This window comes from Engystomops pustulosus, chromosome 4, assembly GCF_040894005.1.
Source record: "Engystomops pustulosus chromosome 4, aEngPut4.maternal, whole genome shotgun sequence".
NCBI lineage: Eukaryota > Metazoa > Chordata > Amphibia > Anura > Leptodactylidae > Engystomops > Engystomops pustulosus.
The window spans coordinates 69,527,674-69,551,285 of NC_092414.1; the positions used below are offsets into that span (position 1 = coordinate 69,527,674).

Genomic DNA, 23,612 nt, shown 5'->3' on the forward strand with positions numbered 1-23,612 from the left:
AGCGTAGGATGTAGTCACGCTAAAACGATGGAAGGCAGACATCTCACAAGACGAGGTTTGTTCCTCTGTGCAAGTTGAAGAGGCACATTCTTTTCGGGTTTGGTGTGAACAAGTGGCAAATACTGAACAAGAAAGCATCATAAAGACATCTATCCAGAGCAACATAAGCTTTATGAATCACTGGTGTTCCTTGAACTAGCTAGAAATGAAAGATACAAGTAAACAGAGGAATGTCTTCTACCACAGACTGAAGCATTTTTAGAATGTTTCTGAAGAAGAAAATCCTAATATGGCTCTGTAAAAAACAATTCATAAGGTTATATGAATGTAAAACAAAAGCTCACCTCATCCCTAGGCCCATGTGGAAACTAACCAAATGTAAATTCTAATATATCAGGTATTAACAAGAATAAAGAAAAAGATGTTAAAGGGGTGTTCCCATTTCGGCAAATTAATGATATTGTTTGTATTATAAAAAGTTATACAATTTTCCAATATACTTTCTGTATCAACTCTTCGCAGTTTTCTGTATCTCCGCTTGCCGTCATTCTATAGAAAGCTTCTATGTTTACTTCCAAATGACAGAAATCTGACCATGGTCACACAGATGCACAGCTCATTAGTATCATAGAGAGTAATCAGAGCTGGGTGATACTGGTCCACTGGAAGTAAACCTAGAATATTTCTGTAGAATGACAGTAAGGAGAATTACAGAATTTTTTCCTAGGTTGTTGCTATTGGCAACAGGAAAACAATTGCCATGATCAAGGAAACTAACAAAAAACTCTTTACCATCAGTAAATTTCCTACTCTGCACATGTTTGAAGGATGACAATGCCGGGAAGGCAGGCGGTTCTGTGAGTCATGGCTGGGGAAACTCTCGCTGTAGGTGGGGTTGCAAGAATAAGGTTATTGTATAGTGTTCAGAATACCGGACCAAGAAGTTTACAATGTCCCTATTCAAGGCAAGTGTTATCTGCCACCAACTCGCAGGTTCATGCATATGAATAGAAGTCTAGCTTGTGTGCAGATTAAATGCAAGCTCTCAGCAATGTGACCATGCTGAAGGACGATGCATAGCCAGCACTTTGTTGCTGAATGGTAGCATCTGATATAAATTTTCTTTAAATACTAATTATTCTACATATTTTGCACATATGCATCTTTTACAGTTTTTTTTTCCAAATATATTGTGCATTAATTTATTTGGCGAGAAATATTGTATGGTACACCTCATAAACACATGTAGCAAGTTCACCATAGGCCACAAATATATAATAGGGAATCCAAATTTCCATAATACCTTCTAGCTTTTTCCAAGGTTTTAATGGCATTAGAATACACTCACCAATCACATATATACGAGATAGACAGGTGACCAGGGGAGGAAGTTTTACATTTGTAGTTAATTCACACCGTGTTAAAGAACTTGATAAAGATATATTTGTCGAAACGTGTTGGTAAATCTTGTTTATGGCTGCTCCAAACATGGGGGAGATTTATCATTAGGCAGGATTTTGAGCAGTTGTCTATGTGTTAGACTGGCAGGTTTCCACCAGTTGGATCTATAGTCCGGTGTATGTGCCGTGTTAAATGCCTTCTGATGTGTGTGCTCTATGCGAATAGACTGCACCTGTCCCGCATATGTTTAACATCAGCTCAATTTCTGCCTCTTTGCGACATTTTTGCACAGGAAATTCGCAGATACCTCAAACATAAAATTGAGCAAAAACTTCAAAATTGTCCAAGTTTGAGATTAATCTCCCCCTGTAGTAGCAATGGACCCACATATACCACCTCCAATGTGGTGTAGTTTTGAGATTAAATTTGGTTCTTTTGAAAATTTGGTGCTGAGCAAAGGACTGCAATGTGTAAACCAGACAGAAGAATGCATAGCAAGAGGATGGGTGTATTACATGAAATACCCTTCACAAACAAAGTCCTACGAGAACTCGCTGTCAATGGCAAGGAGAGGTGACACATTTAGAAATAGATCTAAAGATTTTACTTTCCATACTGCTCCCCACCTTTAATAATGCATGAAAAATTGAGGGTCTGACTTAAAGAGAACCTGTCACCACGAGACCCATTTTTAGCCCTTCCCCTAGTCACCACAGAGCATACTACATACACTGCCAAAGTGTTTTAGTATTAAAAATAGGTTTTACAGAAAAAAAAGATATATGTTATATAGCACCTTCCAATACCACCTGCTGTGTGACTAGGCACTCGTCACCTGGGAGTGGCTGGAAAGGAGCAGTTTCCCCCCCACCCTAGGTAAACATCTCCTCCATGTGTCCTTTTCAAATATATGAAAACACCCATCAGTTGGCTTAGCGACGCCCCCTGCTCCTCTACAGCCAATCCTGAGTGATGGGAGTTACTCATATATTTGAAAAGGACACATGGAAGAGCAATTTCCCAAGGGTGGGGGGGAAACTGCTCCTTTCCAGCCACTCCCAGGGGACGAGTGCCTAGTCACACTGCAGATGCTAATGAAAGGAACAATAAAACATCTTTTTTTTGTAAAACCAATTTTTTATACAAAAACACTTTGTATACCTCATCATATGAAATGTTTACTTTTCTGGTCAAAAGGGAAGCCGTCATATTTTAGGTGACGTCCCCTGCACCATTAGCAAGCCTTTCTTGAGGAAAAGCTCATGGCCATCTGTTTATGCGTGACCCAGTTGCTGAAGAGTTTCCTTTAATCCAACTCCATATCTGCATCGTATCCAAGTTACATAACAAGTCTTTCTTTTATACATGCAACGGAATTTCAGAAATTCTGCTTCTTTTTCAGTTTCTACAACAAACTGTCATTAAAAAGGTCGCAGGTTTACAACAAAAATGACAGCTTTGCAGGGAAGGGCATTATCTTACGCCTCGAGCTAATTTGAGAAAGTTAGAGACCAGTGAAATGCTGTTTACCAAAAGGGAGTGCCCATTACCACTTCCAAAAATGAAACTAATTTTACATTACGACTATACGTTAAAAGAGAAACTGTCAGGCAAATTAACCCCTAAAACCATGGCCGCATCTGCCATGAGGCGAGATGAAAATGTGCATTTTATATGGGGACAGAATCATTTTATACTGGAGGTGGGGGGGGGGGGAAACTGTATATATTATATGGGGCCAGATTTCAGCTGGGGCGTATACAGTATATGACTAAGCGGGGGGGGGGGGGGGGGCTGTATATGGGATACATTATATTACTAAGCTGGGGGCGCTGTATATGGGATACAGTATATTATTAAGCTGGGGGGCTGTATATGGGATACTTTATATTACTAAGTGGGGGGGCTGTATATGGGATACAGTATATTACCAAGCTGGGAGGGGGCTGTATATGGGATACAGTATATTACCAAGCTGGGAGGGGGCTGTATATGGGATACAATATATTACTAAGCTGGGGGGCTGTATATGGGATACAGTATATTAAGCTGGGGCGCTGTATATGGGATACAGTATATTACTAAGCTGGGGGCGCTGTATATGGGATACAGTATATTACTAAGCTGGGGGCGCTGTATATGGGATACAGTATATTACTAAGCTGGGGGGCTGTATATGGGATACAGTATATTATTAAGCTGGGGGGCTGTATATGGGATACAGTATATTCCTAAGCTGGGAGGGGGCTGTTTATGGGATACAGTATATTACTAAGCTGGGGGGCTGTATATGGGATACAGTATATTACTAAGCTGGGGGGCTGTATATGGGATATAGTATATTACCAAGCTGGGAGGGGGCTGTATATGGGATACAGTATATTACTAAGCTGGGAGGGGGCTGTATATGGGATACAGTATATTACTAAGCTGGGGGGCTGTATATGGGATACAATATATTACTAAGCTGGGGGGGGATGTATATGGGATACAATATATTACTAAGCTGGGGGGGGAATGTATATGGGATACAGTATATTACTAAGCTGGGGGGCTGTATATGGGATACAGTATATTACTAAGCTGGGGGGCTGTATATGGGATACAGTATATTACTAAGCTGGGGGGCTGTATATGGGATATAGTATATTACCAAGCTGGGAGGGGGCTGTATATGGGATACAATATATTACTAAGCTGGGAGGGGGCTGTATATGTGACAGAGAAGGACGAGTCGTTTCGCGCTGTCTTAGCGCTTCATCTTGCCTTGAGGCAAGATGAAGCGCTAAGACAGCGTGAAGCGACTTGTCCCTCTCACTCTGTGAAGCTTCCTGCGTTCCTCCCTCTCCCTGTTCGCATGTATGTTTTTAAAGGATTAACAAATAAAGAAAATGACGTTTTACTCTCCAATGGTGAGTGCCAACTCTTCCTTTTTCTACATGAATTCTACATTAATTCAGGCAAAAAGCACCAGACGACACTTGTATTACTTACACTAAAATGCATAATATAAATGATATGCTTTACAAAAAAAAAAAAAAATGAACAGTGGTAATCTACGCTTAGAAACCCTGTAATTACACGGCACATATGCACATATTTTGCGCTACGTTATAAATTGCTTGCATTTCTCTACAGTAAATAGAGCAATGCACTATTCAGGAATGCAGTATAACAAGCATCAGTCATAAAGCTACTAAAACTGGTATGACAGAAAACCATATATGACTATCTGAGACAATGAAAACTACTGAATGCAAGTAGGAACATCATGGGTTAATGCACTAGAATTCTGTGGAACCAGCATCCACTAATCACCTGCATGAGAGTCACCCACAAGATAAACAATAACACAGCCGTACAGCACAGATAGACCTGAAACTCTGGCAAATACGTTTCGCTAGGTTTATAACAATACACAATATATAGAACGAAGCCAAGAATACTAGACTGATGGAATAACAGAATAGATTGTTAGTGGCATATACAACTGGGATTTCTGTGCTAAATAACTTAAAGGGGTTAACCAGGTTAAAGGGGTGGATAATCTCTTTGGAAGGGGTCATCAATACCAGAACAGTGGCTGGAAGCAGAACACATTTTTCTGCACTTTTGGTTTGCTGGGCACGTCAGGTTGTGATGTAACATTTGCGGCATTATTTTAGAAGTTTTAAATAGTAGCTATATGTATTCCTAACAAAGTATATCTATCTTGTGTGCCTAAATAAGTGTTTTTATATAACAGATCTTACTGGATTCTGTTTGGATTGTTTCCTTTTGGAAATTCAAGGATTGTATGGGAGTGGAATGGTTAAAGGGGTGGTCGATAATCTCTTTAAAGAAAATCTACCATCAGGATAAACCAGGGGCACTTATAAGATTACCAGTCATGGTGCCTGGATCTACATTTGTTATCCATGGCATTCTTCCTTCTAAAGTCAGCTTTTACAATTATGCTAAATAGCTTGAGGGGCTCTGGGGGGGGGGGGGGGGCTGGGTAGAGTTTCAGTGATCTCTTTGATCAGAGCAGGTCTCCCACCGCCCCCCCCCCCCCCCGACAATATCTGCCTGTGAATCTGCAGCACTGAGGCGGTATTATGTGCTGTTATATGTTGGTACTTTCACTGCAAGATGCTTCCCTAAAAGAAACTCTTTAAATCGAGTATCATTCATTTTCCATTCCTTAGATTTCCAAATGCACTAGTGCAAGCACACAAACAAAAAGCGCTAGTCTTCATATAGTATGCACAGTATAGGTTGCAACACTATGGTTCAGAACAGCACAAGTCAATAATACTGAAGCATACATGTGCCTTTAGCCACCAAGTATAATAATCTCCTGTCAGATTCATTTTATGACACATGCTCCATGATATAGTTATGTAACTGCAACCCAACCTTTAGTAAACCAAAACTCACTGACCAAATATGCACAATGGCATCTAGATCTGGACCAGCCTGGCATGTCACACATTAGTCCCATTCTAGTGCAATTGCTAATTACATTTGCAGCCATCAGCTCTATATGGTGACTAGGATGGCAGTTTTTTATCTTATGGTAATGCGTGGAATAAGTAGCAGAAACCAGCAGTGAAATCATTACACAAGTGTATAGTGCTGTGTGAGAGCAAGGGGTTTACAGCTTCCCCGCAGTGTAGAAAGTGCCTGGAGAGAAGAAGGTAGGGAAGGTTTGCTGCAGAGGAGTATATGATAAACTGCAAGATTCAGAGAAACTTTACTATTCTGTGTAGGAGACATATGCATGCACAGTACAGGTATAGCTCTCCTGCTAGTTAAACACAAAGTGCAGCACAAAGACCTCCCCCCTCATCCCTCCAGAGTGAGCAGGGAGCAGCAGCCCCTCCCTTTTTGAAACGATGTCTGTATCCTATGTGTAAACCAGCTATGGTACGACAGGGATAATCAGCACAGCTAGGGGAGAAAGCTACTACAGGAATATGCTAAACCTGAGGAGAATAGCAAAGAAACTGCTGGACACAGGTAATCAAGGTAATAGGCAACGTTGTTCTGCAAAAAATATAATAGATATTGCGCTTTAATTTAATCCATCATACGTATAACAAATATTGACTGTCAGATGGGTCGGGTTCACTCTGGACTTTGACCAAAGGGATGCGGACGAATCAACAAAGACGGTAGGAACCCTGCAAATGCTGTCAAAGACTGCTGTTGATGGTTCACCCGAAACTCTGCAAGTATTTTGTTCTTATACCATGCTTATACCACAAAGGTCGTGTTTTTGGAAGTTCGTGTCCATGTACTTCTTGTTCTTTTTTGATGTATTGTATGTAAAAGTAAAGGTATAAACACCTTCCTGTTTAATAAATCTTCATTGAAACCATGGGACTTCTAAACTCAGATTGATACCAGTCTCATAATCTGGGCATTTGCTTTCTCAACAATTTTCAGAATGTAAAGTTTGCACCATCCCAAAGATTCAAGCTACATTTTTCTTTACAACTTTACATTTTTAGAATTGTTAAGAACACAAATGCCCAGATTATGATTAATACTGGTATGCTACGGAGTTGTTGTCTACCAGCGGCCTCTACAATCTACCATGTGATGCCAACTATACATAGCCAGGATGCTCTTCTACTTACCCATAGCTTGTTCTCAAAGTAGTAAGCACCGAGTAGCTTGACAATATTTGGATGATTGCAGGTTGCAAGTATTTCTATTTCAACCATGTAGTCCTCCAGCTCCTCCTCATTCTTGGTGTCTATAACTTTGGCAGCAGCAAAGATACCAGTTTCCTTGTTTCTAGCCTGAAAAGAAACATTGGAAAACAAATTTAAGAACATGCAGTGCCAAACCCAGTTTAATAGCCATCTGAATTTATTCCAAGAGGTCCTTTCATGTTGACACTTCAAAAACACATGAAACTAGAGAAAATTACACAGACTACTGATCTCTATGACAAGGTGTCTTATGAGAATAAAAGAAAGTCTAAAAAAAAAAAAAATCTGAAAAAAAATAAAATTAGAAAATAAACATTTCACACTATTCAGTTTAGTCAAAAAGTTAGCACCCGGCAAGCAATATTAAAGGAAACCTACCATTTCAAATGGTAGGTGTAAGCTGTAAACACCGAGGGTGAGCTGGTGCCGGTGCTTAGTTTCGTTAGTGTTAAAACCGCGGTATCGCGGTTTTAACACTTTTTAAACTTTATAGCAGAAACTGCTGCGGCGCTGCGTGCGCACGATCGTGCGCGCGTCTACATAGGAAATGCCGCAGGCGTTGCGCGCACGATACCGCGGTTTTAACACTAACGAAACTAAGCACCGGCACCAGCTCACCCTGAGCTGGTGCTCGGTGTTTACAGCTTACACCGACCATTTGAAATGGTAGGTTTCCTTTAAGAAGAGGAAACTCCAACATACAAAAGGAATCCAATAGTTAAGATTTTACTAATGGCATAAAAAAGTTGGAGAATAGTTGACAGAGAATATTGGGATGATTTATCATTAGGAAGGCTCTTATTCCAGTTTTGGAGCGTCTTAGGCCCCTTCTACACTGGCGTTTTTCACGCGCGAGTTCTGCGCGTGCATTTGACGCGCAGAACTCGCATTGCACTCTGTCCCATTGTATTCAATGGGTCTTTCTCCATTTGCGTGGTTTTGAACGCGCGTGCTTGCGTTCGTTTGCACGCGCGTCAAAATCGCAGCATGCTCTATTTTTGCGAGTCACGCGCGTTTTTCACGCCCCATTCAAGTCTATGGAGATGCATCAAGAACGCATTGCACTCGCAATCATTGCAAGTGCAATGCGAGTGCAATGCGTTTTAAACGTAAGGGTTGCTAGGTGACCAGAATAACATTATTTCCCCTGCTCGCGAACGATCATTTAATTAATAAAACACAGTGAAGAACAGTGAAGAATAGAATAAAACCAGTGAACACAGTGACCACAGGATCATTTAAGAGAAAAACACAGTGCAGAACACAGTGCAGAATAGATTACAGATGTTCGGCACATCTGCTTACTTGTCGGGAGATACGCGCGGAGCGGTGCGAACAAAATAGCATGTGAAGAACAATATATATGTGTGTGAAAAACGCAAAAACGCAAATTACTCCAAGGAAAAATGGAACAAAAACGCAGCCAAAACGTCAGTTTTTCACGCATTGCACCCGCACGTGAAACGCAACGCTAGTGTGCAAGAGGCCTTAGGTGCTCTTTAGATGTCCCTTGCACATGAGATTTATCATAGTGGTGACAGGAGGTGACAGCATGATAATCGTGGCACAGGAGGTGTTCATGTCTGCAGTGAATATGCAAAAGTGACAAAGGTGCACAGTGATCTTACATTTGGTGCAACCATTTCCTAACTTTTTCCTCTATAAGGAGCGGCCCGGGGCGATTCACAAATGCAACAATTGTGAGACAATCTGAAGACAGAAAACTAACCATAGGGCTCTTCACACAAACATAATGGGAACATATGCTGTGGCACCATTCGTGGGTGCATATTGGTCCCCATTGATGTCTATGGGGCTTGGTTACTGTGCGATGAGCACACATTGTCTCACTACATCCTGACCGTCCACGGCGCTGGCCACTCACCCCTCTTCCTCTACAGTGCACAGCTATATTTAGCCCATTTAGAACATACCTTGTGTGTATGTACCCCAACTGCAATGATACATGCCCACAAGGAATCAAGGATAACATAGGAATAGGGAAGAGGTTTGATTTTGGCCCAATAAAACAAACACTCTCCCACACTCAAAACACCCGTTAGCATTGTAGATGTTACCCTTTAAATGCAAACAATCATCTGGAAAACGCACTTGAATGCTGAATGGTCTGCTGATCACTACAGAGGAATTAAAAGGCACCAATAATAATTTCTTTATTTATATAGCACACACAGATTACACATCGCTGCACAGAGCTTGCCAAATCAGTCACTGTCCCCATTGGGCTCACAATCTAATCAACCTACCAGTATTATTTGGAGTGTGGGAGAAAACCGGAGAATCCAGAGGAAACCCACGCAAACACAGAGAGAACATGCAAACTCTTTGCAGATGTTGACAGACGGCACTTGAACCCAGAACCCCAGCGCTGCAAGGCTGTAATGCTAACCACTAAGCCACCGTGCTGCCCCTGCCCTGCACATCATTGGCTCTTTTCTCTCGGCTTTACGAAAATACAGTAAATAATAAGAATCTTATCTCAGCACCTAAGCAGACACTCTCAGTGTCTAAGCAGACACTTCATGATCCCGCTGTGCTGTGTAATGACAATATGATTACATTATCAAGGTACAGGTTTATTTACACTTTCATTTAGCTTCTGAACATTCACTGGTATCTACCATATAAAAAAAGAGAGGAGATAGATCAGAGATGATGAGATCCATGAGATGCATATTACACATGACATAGTCAGCTCTACTATCTCTCACCTATTACACATACTGTCAGATATGCTGTGCCTCCCCCTCCCCTGGATAAACATCTTATCTGTACCTTTATTCTCCTCACACGCGCTGACAAGAAGTCTCTGTGTGCGAGTTCGTCCTGGAGGTGGGGGCTTCAGCTCAGTCAGCATCAGGCAGAAGAACAATATACACTCACCGGCCACTTTATTAGGTACACCTGTCCAACTGCTCGTTAACACTTAATTTCTAATCAGCCAATCACATTGCGGCAACTCTGTGCATTTAGGCATGTAGACATGGTCAAGACAATCTCCTGCAGTTCAAACCGAGCATCAGTATGGGGAAGAAAGGTGATTTGAGGCCTTTGAACGTGGCATGGTTGTTGGTGCCAGAAGGGCTGGTCTGAGTATTTCAGAAATTGCTGATCTACTGGGATTTTCACACACAACCATCTCTAGGGTTTTTACAGAGAATGGTCCGAAAGAAGAAAAAACTCCAGTGAGCGGCAGTTCTGTGGGCGGAAAAGCCTTGTTGATGCCAGAGGTCAGAGGAGAATGGGCAGACTGGTTTGAGCTGATAGAAAGGCAACAGTGACTCAAATCGCCACCCGTTACAACCAAGGTAGGCAGTAGAGCATCTCTGCATGCACAGTACATCGAACTTTGAGGCAGATGGGCTACAGCAGCAGAAGACCACACCGGGTGCCATTCCTTTCAGCTAAGAACAGGAAGCTGAGGCTACAATTTGCACAAGCTCATCGAAATTGGACAGTAGAAGATTGGAAAAACGTTGCCTGGTCTGATGAGTCTCGATTTCTGCTGCGACATTCGGATGGTAGGGTCAGAATTTGGCGTCAACAACATGAAAGCATGGATCCATCCTGCCTTGTATCAACGGTTCAGGTTGGTGGTGGTGGTGTCATGGTGTGGGGAATATTTTCTTGGCACTCTTTGGGCCCCTTGGTACCAATTGAGCATGGTTGCAACGCCACAGCCTACCTGAGTATTGTTGCTGACCATGTACATCCCTTTATGACCACAATGTACCCAACATCTGATGGCTACTTTCAGCAGGATAATGCGCCATGTCATAAAGCTGGAATAATCTCAGCCTGGTTTCTTGAACATGACAATGCGTTCACTGTACTCAAATGGCCTCCACAGTCACCAGATCTCAATCCAATAGAGCATCTTTGGGATGTGGTGGAACGGGAGATTCGCATCATGGATGTGCAGTCGACAAATCTGCGGCAACTGTGATGCCATCATGTCAATATGGACCAAAATCTCTGAGGAATGCTTCCAGCACCTTGTTGAATCTATGCCACGAAGAATTGAGGCAGTTCTGAAGGGAAAAGGGGGTCCAACCCGTTACTAGCATGGTGTACCTAATAAAGTGGCCGGTGAGTGTATCTTCCAACCCTAAACTCAGAAGATCCAGGGGCAATCAAAATAATGTACACCAGGACTGATGGAGATAGGTTGGAATTAAATCTGCAAAATGCTGTATTTTTGTTATTAACATTAGAGAATTGTGAATAATGAATAGGAGAATGTGTTATTTTGTTATCCCAAGTACATTTAAGAAACCTGCCTTTGTGGGAATACCGCTTTAAGGGAGGACAAATTTATAGTTCAATTATAGTGTGAGAACTAAAACAAGACTCTATATACAAGAGGAAAGAAACTATTAATTAAAGCTGCTGTTCAAAAAGAAAAACTTGTACATGATCCAACTAAATACTCATTGAAAAACACTTCCAGATTTTCCTCTATTGTGATGACGGCACACTTTTATCAGGTAGCTTACAATGGTGGGGCGTGCCTGAAAGTACATACATGTGACAAGTAATAACAGGCCTGAAAATTACATCAGTACAGCACAGAAAGCTTACATTATGGTAAATGGTATAACTGTAGTTCCATAAATAGCCTTTATATAGCAATAATTACTATCTGTAGAATCTATATTTATGTATTCTATTGGCTCCGTTCTATAGGAGGCGAGAAACACAGGTTGATTAGAATCGCCTCCCTTCCTCTCTGGGTGATCAGAGATGACAAAATCTCCGCATTGAATACAGAAGAATAATTGGTTTGTTTAGATCTCAGGCCAAGTAAGTTGTTGCACTTCAATTCAGGGTTCTTCAATATCCTAAATGTTCTTTAAATCAATTTCTGATAATTACAGAAGTATTAGGGCTTATTCACATGGTCATTGCACCAGTTATAGTACTCCAGGCATAGTCATCTACAAGGAAAAAAGCCCCTGCATACTCACTACTATCCCCTACGGAAAACAATTACAGTACAGACAGTCCCCAGGTTACTTACAAGATAGATCCTCTCGGTTTGTTCTCAACAAAAAAGACCGGGCACCAGATTTTAACCCCCTAAACAAACTCCCCATATCACCTAAAATCAGCTGCCAGTGAGGCACTGTACCTTAATTAAAGGCATTATTCTGATATGCAAATTAGCTCTCCCTGGTCAGATGTGCTTAATAGTAAGAAGGAATAAGGCGGAGTAGATGGGATGCCAGGTAATTTAACGTAAAGTTGACTGAGAGTCAAGTTTAAGCTTAAAGAAGGGCGCGAGTTAATAGGGCTTTATAGGAACCAGTCACTAGCTGTATTTATGAAAATGTGGTAAGAGGTTCCCTTTAAGTTTAATTTGAATAAGAACTTGTATAATTGGCAAGTGTAACCCCAGCAAAATTACTTTTTGGTCTCTGAAAATCGGGTTTAAAAAATGTCCTGTTAACAAGGGAACAAGGATTAACAAAGCTTCATTGCAGACACCTTACAAGTCCAGTAAGTCAGGAGTCGGGCACTACCTCTATAGGACATCCACAGGAATGCAAGGACTCCATCATAGCATCATAAAGGAGCTATAATGGGCAAATTCCCTTCCATACAGTCTGTATTTAAGGGTGCGGTCACACGTTGCGTTTAACGCATGCATTTCAAAATGAATTGCTACAGCTGAAGAGAGATCTGCTTAATTAAACAGCTGTTAACATATGTTAGCTGTTTTAACATATGCGTTTGTTAACACGTGTTAACAGTTGTTTCATTAGGAAAATCCCTCTTCAGTTGTTGCAATGCGTTTTAAATGCACGTTAAATGTGACTTGTGACTGCACCCTGATAGACCAAATATGGCTAATATGGCTATTAATGGACTTGCAATGCCAAGGCGGTGCACGCCAATTGTAGTTCTCCGGCCGCCAGAATAACGGAGTGGATTTAATATAAGCGTCAAGAATAGTTATGGAAAATGTATGGGGTACCACATACACTTATCAAAGTAAAGACATATATATTCATTTATTTTGATCTTAATGGGCGATTTTGCTTTGTCATCTATATCAGGTTGAATCCAAAATTAATTCCTTTAGAACCAATCCTAAGATACTACATAAAAGGTGCTGATGGCAGGAGAGGTACGCAACTGTGGGAAGCAGGAACTGACCTTACACAAGATTTCTAGTCATTAAAGCAGAAGTTCACAATGGGAAGAATCCCAACTTGGCTAAAGCTTATTACAATTCCAAAAGTCCCAACTTCCGCAAAACAGGGTCAGCTTCTAGGTATTGCAGAGTGCGGTCACACGTGGCACTTGCATTTCCAGTGAGACACATGTGATCAGTAACACCAGGTGCTGGTTACCGATCGCATGCATTTCCATGGAAAGTGTGACCAAACCCTCACCCTTTCCTACAGTTTCAACATCAGAGCAGGACCACCACAACCATCTCTCTCCACCTCGTGTCCCACCTGCATCACTGCCTCCAGCCCCTCCTAATCCATTTCTAAGCACATTATAGTAGAGGTTCAGCCTGAAGACAAAGTGAAGAGCACTAGGGAGAGTGTCTGACACCAGGGCGAATTATACAGCTCCCTCCCTTCATGGTCAAAATGTGGAGCATGATGTCATTGGAAGTGGTCCTTTGATGCTCCTTTCTACATCACATAAGCATAGACTATATTGAAGAAGACGGCATGCAGGAAACCTGAACTACTAAGTACTAAGTTGTTTCTGACAGGGAGTTTAATTTGAAATTCCCTGGATAATTCCTATAAGTATAAAGCAAAGTCATCCAATTATGTGATTTTTAGAACCCACAAGATCAGGTAAACAAGCCAGACCTAATCCTAAATTAAGGGAGAACAACAATCACACCACAAGGTCACAATCTATGAGAAAGTTGAGGTCCAGGTGTGTAGCCACATTTTGGTTTACACCACCACTGTCAAGCTGTCACCTTTGAGGTGTTTCACAACGAAACATAAACTTCACCTGAACTTTTTACTGATGTTTGGAGTGCCGCCTTTCACCACATACCTACAAGAGGCCTTGCCAGGACCTGCATGTGCTGCACCCCACCTTATCAGCAGCTTGGGCTTTCTTTTCAGGATAGACTGATCTGGCTTTGATCTAGCCTCCATATCAAGGGAATTGGTAGACCTAAAGCACCTGTAAGGCACTTTATAAACCAAGTAAGAAGATACTGCCAGCATAAATCAAGTTTCCTGAAGACATGCCCTATAATCCAGTGAAAGCGATGTTTACAGATATTAACATAGCTAAACATAGCGATCAGCACAGCAATCCCAGCAGACTGCATCTCTTCTCTGGAGATCACCAAGCGGTTGTGTCAATTACTACAAACATACTATTAAAAACACAAATACATATATGTAACCACACAGTTCCATTGTGTCCATTGCATTTAAATGGAACCTGTTATCTCCGATATGCCCCATAAAACACAAAAACAAGCTTATTCTTTACTTTACATCTCCCCATTTGCTGCTTTTATAAAGCATTTGTATACTTCCATTCATATTATTGACAAAGTGAGAAAGATGGGAGAAGCATTTAGCGAAGCTCCCTCCACATCTTCACGGCCAATCGGGAAATCCTCAAGGAAGAAAGGGAAAATGACGGCATGGTTGAGCTCCACTGCCTCTGACTTTATATGAAAGTAGTAATAAAAGTGCTTGTTTTCAGTAGAGGGAACCTGTTATCAGGTACAAGCTGTTAAAAGGGAACCTGCCATGAGGTTCAAAATACTACATTTCTTATCTCATTTCATAAATGCTTTTCAATCAGGTTGATTGAATAAAACCCATCTACATGTTAGCTCATACAAGCCAAGGGGGTGGTTCTCCGAGTACAGTATGAAGAAGTTTATTCTCATTTAAGCTTCTATGGGCCAAATCTTTTGAAAAGGTTTGTATTTTTATGAAAACTTGATCAGACACGCTGTATTTAACATTTTCTACCCGAATACAGAACTTCTTAACTTTTTTAGACATTAAAGATTTCAAAAATTAGACATTAAAGGAACCCTGTCATGGAGATTGACAACAATAAACCAACTACAGGTGGGAAATACAACCTGTGGTTTGGTGTCCCAAAGCACCCTGTAATCTGTCCATGGGCGCTATATAAAATAAATAAATAAATGTAATAATAGTAGGTTTATACATAGCGTATAGACATTTGGGTGACACCAGCACCACAGAGGAGTCCAATAAGGTGCTCCCCACACCTGTGCCGTGCTTCAATGTTATGCTGCCTTCAACGAATGACTACAGAGGCCCTGAAAGCAAAAAAGAGATAAACATTTACTTTTTTTTTTATCGTGACCTTCAAAGAAATAATATAGGGTGATGCGGTGCAGTAAATCACCAGTCGGCAAGTACCTGTGGGTTCCCTATGAACTAGACCTACCGTATATACTCAATTATAAGCCGACTCGAGTATATGCAGAGACCCCTAATTTTACCACCAAAAACTGGGAAAACCTATTGACTCGAGTATACACCTGCATCACATTTCTAAAGGGTTTAGACAGTTTTCTGGCTCTCCTACGACCAATTTGACACAAGTGGCGTGGCTTATGAAAAGGGGCCTCACACCAAAAATACTGTTGACCCAACAGAATTTTGCCCTAGTTTTCTGGCCTAAAATTAGCCAATTAATAGGAGATACAAAGTACGGCTAGATAGTCTTAAACTACAGCAAATTTATTATACAACACAAGACACTTTTCTCACATCTGAGCTCATCTATTCCAGTCATGGCAGAGGTGCTGGGATCTACGGTAACATTAATAAGCTATCAACATTTCATTTCAGGAACAACCTACTAATACAGTTGCCGTTTATTTATTTTGTACATTATGAAGAAGAGTGGAATAAACCATGGCAAAGTAATGTGTTATTCACAAGATTATGACAAATTATGACCTCTTAGGGAGTCAAAGTCATGGGATATTAAGTGAATGGGTAGAAATAGTCAGGGACCACTATCACTCATGTACTGTTATAAGATAAGATACTATAAAAGAGCAGAAGATTCTTCACCAAAATGAAACAACATTGCTTAGTGACCAGTATCCATGTAAATACGCCAAGAGCAGGGCTATGACCGAGCGAGGAGGACAACACTCCTTTCACATGCCAAGAATGAATAGCTACATTTCATCTGCTTATATATTAACCCAACAGGGAGCAAAGAGTTAAGCAAGCAAACAGAGCTGTGTACACAAAGACGATTTTAAGTGTTGGGAAAAGCCGCCAGGTATACAAGGGTTAATAAAGCAATATTGTAACAGATAAAACTGAAAAATCAGGGGGTCACAGAGTTGTGGGAGGGGGGCTCCACGAGTTTCTGTTGCGACTTTATTTCAGCTTTATCAACAAAAACAGCAAGGCCTCGGACGTGTGATAAGAAGTCACGTTGGGTGTGCACAGGATGTGGCTCGGTGCAAGATCTTGAGTTTCAACAAGCAAGAGAGGAAACCGCTTACACATCAGCCATGAAATAAAGCGAAAGTATCATTCGAAACAAATAACATTAGATTGTCCGGACATAAGCAGCCAAGTGTTACATATTATTGTGTAAAATCCACATAACAAGTGTGCAATCCCCATTATATGTTGGGGCATGGCAGTTATTCAGTAATATCCATCGAGCATTGCTATGAGCCGGTAGGTGCGTGTTATAGTACAGCTGGTTACGGCTCTGTTCATACTAATGCTGTTTTGATGTAATTCTGCCTGCCCAATATACAAAACCTGTAAGGGAGACTCTAAATAAAGCATCTGAGCCACATAATAGCAAAAAGTGATACTATGGAGACACAAGCAGCATGAACTTCACAGTGATCTACCCTCGTCCTCCAGGGATCTAGCACTACCGTAGAGTACTTTATCCATAGCAAGTATTGGATACCATGGGAGCAGCGAGCATTTTCAAGTCATCTTTAATGGAAAATAGGAGTCCTTCAGGAATCTATAGTGAACTGATGGTTAATATTAGCATGTAGACCGGGCCTTGTTTAGCACCATTTACACTGAGCAATTGTTTGTACAGTATGGGTACTTTATAGCCCTTACACTTTCTAGGGTTTACAAGAGTAAGGTCATCCACATTGACTGGTAGTGAAAAAAAAAACACAGTAGTCCTGAAACTATAAGGACCAAGACTGGATGTGTACCAACTACTGCACTGGGTAGGTGGAGGTTGATACTGCTTGTAGGAGAACGGTCATGTAAGAATGTAACTTCCATGGGTGATCTAAGAAATCAGCTAGCCAAGCTTCATACATCTTATCCATAGTCCATACCCAATTACCAGAATCTTTGGCCCAGTAAAACCCACTGATGTCACCAGATTCCAGTTTGAACCAAACCCCCCCCCCTCAACTGTCACAAAACACACAATGGTGGGTACCAAACATATCCATTAAAAGAATTAGATTTAGATTAAATACCGATAATGGTTTATTCTATTCCCATGACTATGTAGCTGCACCCTTTATCTTATGGGAAACACCCAACATGCAGGGTGCCACCAGCTGACATCTGACTTCATAAGTGGTTATTGATTAGCACTGGCAAAGAAGGGTGTTAGCAAGCAATTATATTACAGAAGTTTCCTCAAGTGCACTGCTTATCTAAGGTTCCTGAAGGGCATTCACACATCAGATTTCAGAATGTTGCTGGCATCTGAACAAGCAAGGGTCCTTCCGCTTAGACTAAGTTCACATCTGAAGGCAAACAAACATACAGTCTGGAAGGGGAATCCACAAATAAATGCTGTCCACACTTGATTTTGAGAAAAATAAATATAGGGGGGGGACATTTATCAGGACTTATATGTCAGTTTTTTGGTATACAAGCCCTGAAATAACCACAATTACTAGCGGAGATTAATAGCAATTATTTCCCCGTCCCCCCAAAGGGGATTGAGCAGGGTTGGAGGGGTTGTGTCTGATGGCAGCATTCCTGCTCCGTGTCTGCACACTAGCTATAGCCTTTCAACATTCAGGCCTGAAAGTCCGCAGGCTATAGCACTGTGGTGGCGAACCTATGGCACTGGTGGCAGAGATGGCACTCAGAGACCTCTCTGTGGGCACATGGGCTGTCTTCCAGGCACAGAGTTTGCCAGACTTCCTGCAGTCTCCGGCAGTCCAAGTAGTGCCCTGCTATTTTAAAGTGACTCATCCTGTGCTGATTGGTCCTGTCTGAAGAGTGAAAAGGTGTGGACAGGGTCGGATTGGAGCTCAAAGATTCTGGTAGCAATAAGTTTGTTACTGCCTAAATTGCTGTGTTGGCACTTTGGGAAAAGCTAGTGTCTTTTGGGTCTCATTTTGGGCATTCGATCTCTCTAAAAGGTTCGCCATCACTGCTGTAGCACCATTCTACGCCAAGCAGGACCTTGGATAGAATTGTCCACAGCCACCTGCCAGATACAGGCCATAACCTCCTGAGGAACCCACTGCGTCAGTGGACAGTCGAGTGGAGCGCTGGCGTATGATGAATGTCCCCCATAAAGTGTAGACCAGCTCAAAGTCAAGGAGGTGGAGAATTTAACACTGAAGTCAAGCTTTCCCTGCCCCAGAACAACCCCTTTAATTTATAGTCCTGCATCCAGAGACATTACTAAACACATCTCCTAATATTTAATGCATGTTCTCAATCAAGCTTCAGAGGTGAGGAGAGCCTTACCTCAGTGTTGAACTCTCCGCCTCTCTGACTCTATGTAAACAATTTACATCACTTCACTCACTTCAAAGTTGACTGGATGATTCCACCACACTAGGACATGAAATAAACATGACCAAGAAGCTGTTCAGCTGCTTGACAAAATACTGAGATATATATATATATATATATATATATATATATATATATATATATATATTATTAGGCTAATTTCTGATGTCAGGTTACCTTTAACATACTGTAGTTCTGTAATGTAGGGATATTTCGCATAGAACAGCAAGATTCACATTTAATTCACGGATATTCTAGGCATACAAACACACCATGACGTCAATCTTATTTTTCTAGACAAGCTAACCAAACAATATGCGATGAGGACCGAAGGAAAAAAGAATACACACTGCTATTCAGGCAGACAATTGACTTAGGGAACCCCACGGCTAGCGGACTGCTTTTCTAAGAGATCATTCTAGTTTAGGGGCTTTGAGAAATAAAAAAATAAAAAAAAAAGGATAAAAGAGGATGTAAACCACTTACTACAGTAGAACAAGACATCATACCATACACTTAATATACATACACTGTAGAATTAAGTCACTTTCTGTGAACTTTAATTCAGTGATGCCATAGCATTTGAAGGGACAGTCACCAGATTTTAACCCATTAACTTATTTTCCCCCCTTAGGTAGGTTACAAGATATCCTTTTTAGAATTCCCTGTCATGTGAAATCATTCCGTTTACATACCAGTTCTGTAGCACACAGAATGATAAACCAAGACATAATCTGAAAGAATAAGAGTCTTATCTTTATTAGGACACCAAAAGTATGTTTCAGGGTACTATACAACAGAAGACGCTGAAGTGGCGCATCCCCCGCAGCCTCTAAGCTTGACTCATCTCAGACACTATATGACTGTGTTACATTATCGGATGGGGGAGGAAGTAGTGGGTGAGCTAGAAGTGCTACAGGGCGTAGATTAGGCAGTGAAAGCTTGAGCCTGGAGGGGCTCTGGTCCTGCCCCAGAAGCTCTTCTGCCCAACTAATGTAAATATAACAGTGATTGTCATAAGGGATGGAACGTGGTAAAACACAATATAAAGGAATGCCTGGCATATTCTTTTTTCATCTTTAAGACAGTGGTGGCGGTTAGTGGAGTATAAAAGATTGGATAGACATCTCCAAAATACAGAATGCATATAACACATCACACACAAGTCTTAATAAATCTGCTCTCTGTTTGTCAGACATCCATTACACACAGAATTGCACAGGTTTTACTGTGGAGTCTTCATATCCTAATCTTTTATAGTAAACTTCTCCCGTCTCTAAATATACCTAGAAATGAGTAGGATACAGAACAGTTGCCTAAAGTTTCCTTACAGAACAGAAGTACAGTCACGTAACCAGGCAGGAGGGGAACTGCCCCATTTTATTCACCAGCGCTGTACCCCCTAGAATTCCAAGGCTGACAGGGGTCCAAGAGGATGAAATATCTTTATCACTTTATAAGATTGTATAAGATGAAATAACCCCTTCATGATTCCCACAAGAAATATAATACATTTCACTGACAAATATTTGTCTAAGAGCCAAAAAGAATCTATAAGTATGTGATCTATATGTTATATAAACATTGGACATTTTTCACACTGTTAAAATGCATTCACTGTTGGAGTAGGATGTGGAATAAACTGCTTGCTGCACCCAAGATCAGCGCTGGGAAGCCCAAACATAAAGGGGAACTGATACTTTAGCTATACTTATTACGGCACTAAGTAGTCCCTGTTGTACGTGAGATCAGGATGTATTTCTGCACCAGTACATATGGGATTATACAACAACAGTATATGTATATTGCGTAGTCTTGTGTCACTGGGTATATATTTAGAAGATATGGCAGGGATTATGGCCATTAATACGCAAATCGTTATCACAGTCACATTCCAGTGGGGAGAGTCATAAGATGTAATGTGAATAACGCTCCACAGGTAAACATTGACCAGGTGAGTAAGGAGAGTCAGACTGCAGGAATGTGGCGGTGACAGCGCAGGGACCACCATATACCTTGTGTATGGTGCATCAGGTGGATAGCAGGTCATAATAAGATTGCAATGTGGGAAGATCTGAACATATGGGAAATGACAGGGAATGCTGGGGGTCACAGAGGTCACACCACACCGATCATACAGCCAGGGCAGATCCTAGAAAGATGGCAGCAACTCATACATTGATCACAAAGTAAAATCTAAAGAAAAGGAGAAGGCGATAGAAAAAGGTATCTTATAATAAAAATAATAATTAAGAGAAAAAAAGTTTTGTCTCTGTGCTAAAGTTTCTTCCATACTTTTCTATGTAGAATTTCTGGCATTCACAAGGTCCCAGATAATACAGGTAGAATGTGTACCAGGCACCCAGCATATGCCACCTGTGCCCACCCCCCGCTGTGCCCCCACCTCTCACCTTGTACACTTTACCGAAGGCTCCGTCCCCCAGCTCCCCCACTATGTCCCACACCGTGTTAGGGTCCACGTCTCTCCGAACATGCTCGTACTCCCTCAGCCTCCTCTTATCCGTGGTAAAGCGCAAGATGCGGCGGAAATTGGCGAAAGCCATGGCCGGAGAGGAGCGCAGGTTCCCCGGTGTGAGCTCCAGCCGCAGCCACACTCACTGCCGTACACCAGAGCGCTACCCCGCAGCCCCACCCACTGCTCCGCCCAGGGGCGGTGGCTATAGGCACATGCTGGAGCTCAACCGCACAGGGGTGTGTCCGCTGCAGGAACTCTATAAAGAGGACGCGGCGTGCGGAGGGTTATTTTTGGCATTGAGAAGCGGGAGGTGTGGCCTATACCATCACCGGGCGGCAGGTGTACGGGGTGCAGGGGCGGACTGGCCATAGTACCCACCGGGAATTTTCCCGGTGGGCCGGTCGGTCCTGGGCCGGTGCAGAGCTCGTCCGGGGCCGGTCCGCACTCCCTCCCTTCAACTTTTCATCTAATCTATAGTACCTGCATCCTACGATGCAGGTACTATAGATTAGTACACAGACGCAGCGCAGCACTGCTGCTTCTGCGTCTGTGTGTACACTCAGTGGAGGAGCGCTGACACCTACCAGATGTCAGCCTGCCTCCATGTAGCTCCGCGGCTTGATGTGAGAGGCGCGGAGCAGTGACGTCACTATCCCGCGCCTCTACACCAAGCTGCTGAAGACCGGGGACGAGACGAACCTGCGCCATAGAGGTGAGTATTATGGTGTTTTTTTGTTTAAATTATAGAATTGGGACATTAAATCTTTATCCGGGGGGGGGGGCATTATTCTTTATCTGGGGCTGGCGGGGGCATAAATTATATGTCTGGGGCGGGAGGGGGGGCATTATTCTTCATCTAGGGCTGGCAAGGGGCATAAATTATATGTCTGGGGCGGGGGGGACGTTATTCTATATCTGGGGCATGCAAGGGGCATTGATTATATGTCTGGGTGGGGGGCATTATTCTATATCTGGGGCATGCAATGGGCATTGATTATATGTCTGGGGCACGCGAGAGGGGCCTTATTCTATTTCTGGGGCTGGCAGGGGGCATTGATTATATATCTGGGGCTAGCAAGGGGCATTCATTTTATGACTGGGGTAGGCTGGGGCCATTATTATTACGCCTGGGTCATAGTCGGAGCTCTATCAATACTGGGGTGGGGGGAGGTTAAGGGGGTTAAAGGAGAGAAAGAAGAAATAAAATATCCTACACTATTACAGTGTGTTACATTATGGGGCACTATTTGTGTGGTACTAATATTGTAGGGGGCTCTATTACAGTATTTGGGGAACATTATTAGTGGTAGCAGAAGAAGGGACAATGAGAAAGTGCAGAACATAAGACGTCTGTGTGGTAAACTCTGCAGGAATGCTGTGTACCTGGAGGAAGAGACAAGGTGATGGTGGAACTATTGGAAAAGATGAGGAACGAGAACAATCCGGGGATACGTCACCTGATGTCACTGGATGCAATAGGTGAGGATCTCATGTGTTTTTTTAGCTGTATATGATACATACTGATTTTTTTTCATGTTCGCTTCTGTTTGTATATGTAGTATTATAGTAGTTATATTCTTGTACATAGGGGGCAGTATTATAGTAGTTCTATTCTTGTACATAGGGGGCAGTATTATAGTAGTTATATACTTGTACATAGGGGGCAGTATTATAGTAGTTATAGTCTTGTACATAGGGGGCAGTATTATAGTAGTTATATTCTTGTACATAGGGGGCAGTATTATAGTAGTTATATTCTTGTACATAGGGGCAGTATTATAGTAGTTATATTCTTGTACATAGGGGGCAGTATTATAGTAGTTATAGTCTTGTACATAGGGGGCAGTATTATAGTAGTTATATTCTTGTACATAGGGGGCAGTATTATAGTAGTTATATTCTTGTACATAGGGGGCAGTATTATAGTAGTTATATTCCTGTACATAGTGGGCAGTATTATAGTAGTTATATTCCTGTACATAGGGGGCAGTATTATAGTAGTTATATTCCTGTACATAGGGGGCAGTATTATAGTAGTTATATTCTTGTACATAGGGGGCAGTATTATAGTAGTTATATTCTTGTACATAGGGGGCAGTATTATAGTAGTTATATTCTTGTACATAGGGGGCAGTATTACAGTAGTTATATTCTTGTACATAGGGGGCAGTATTATAGTAGTTATATTCTTGTACATAGGGGGCAGTATTATAGTAGTTATATTCCTGTACATAGGGGGCAGTATTACAGTAG

General features: G+C 41.8%; 1 protein-coding gene across 1 annotated transcript in view; it reads right to left on the reverse strand.

Moving 5' to 3' along the window:
* The window catches only part of STK10 (serine/threonine kinase 10), a 70,921-nt gene extending 49,284 nt beyond the window's left edge, over positions 1-21,637 (reverse strand). The window contains exons 1-2 of the mRNA XM_072146178.1: positions 21,295-21,637; positions 7,026-7,190 (exon numbers count right to left, since the gene is read on the reverse strand). Of these exons, the coding sequence (XP_072002279.1) occupies positions 7,026-7,190; positions 21,295-21,447 (318 nt within the window). The 5' untranslated portion in view covers positions 21,448-21,637. The remainder of the gene's footprint in view (positions 1-7,025; positions 7,191-21,294) is intronic.
* Positions 21,638-23,612: the final 1,975 nt, after the last annotated feature.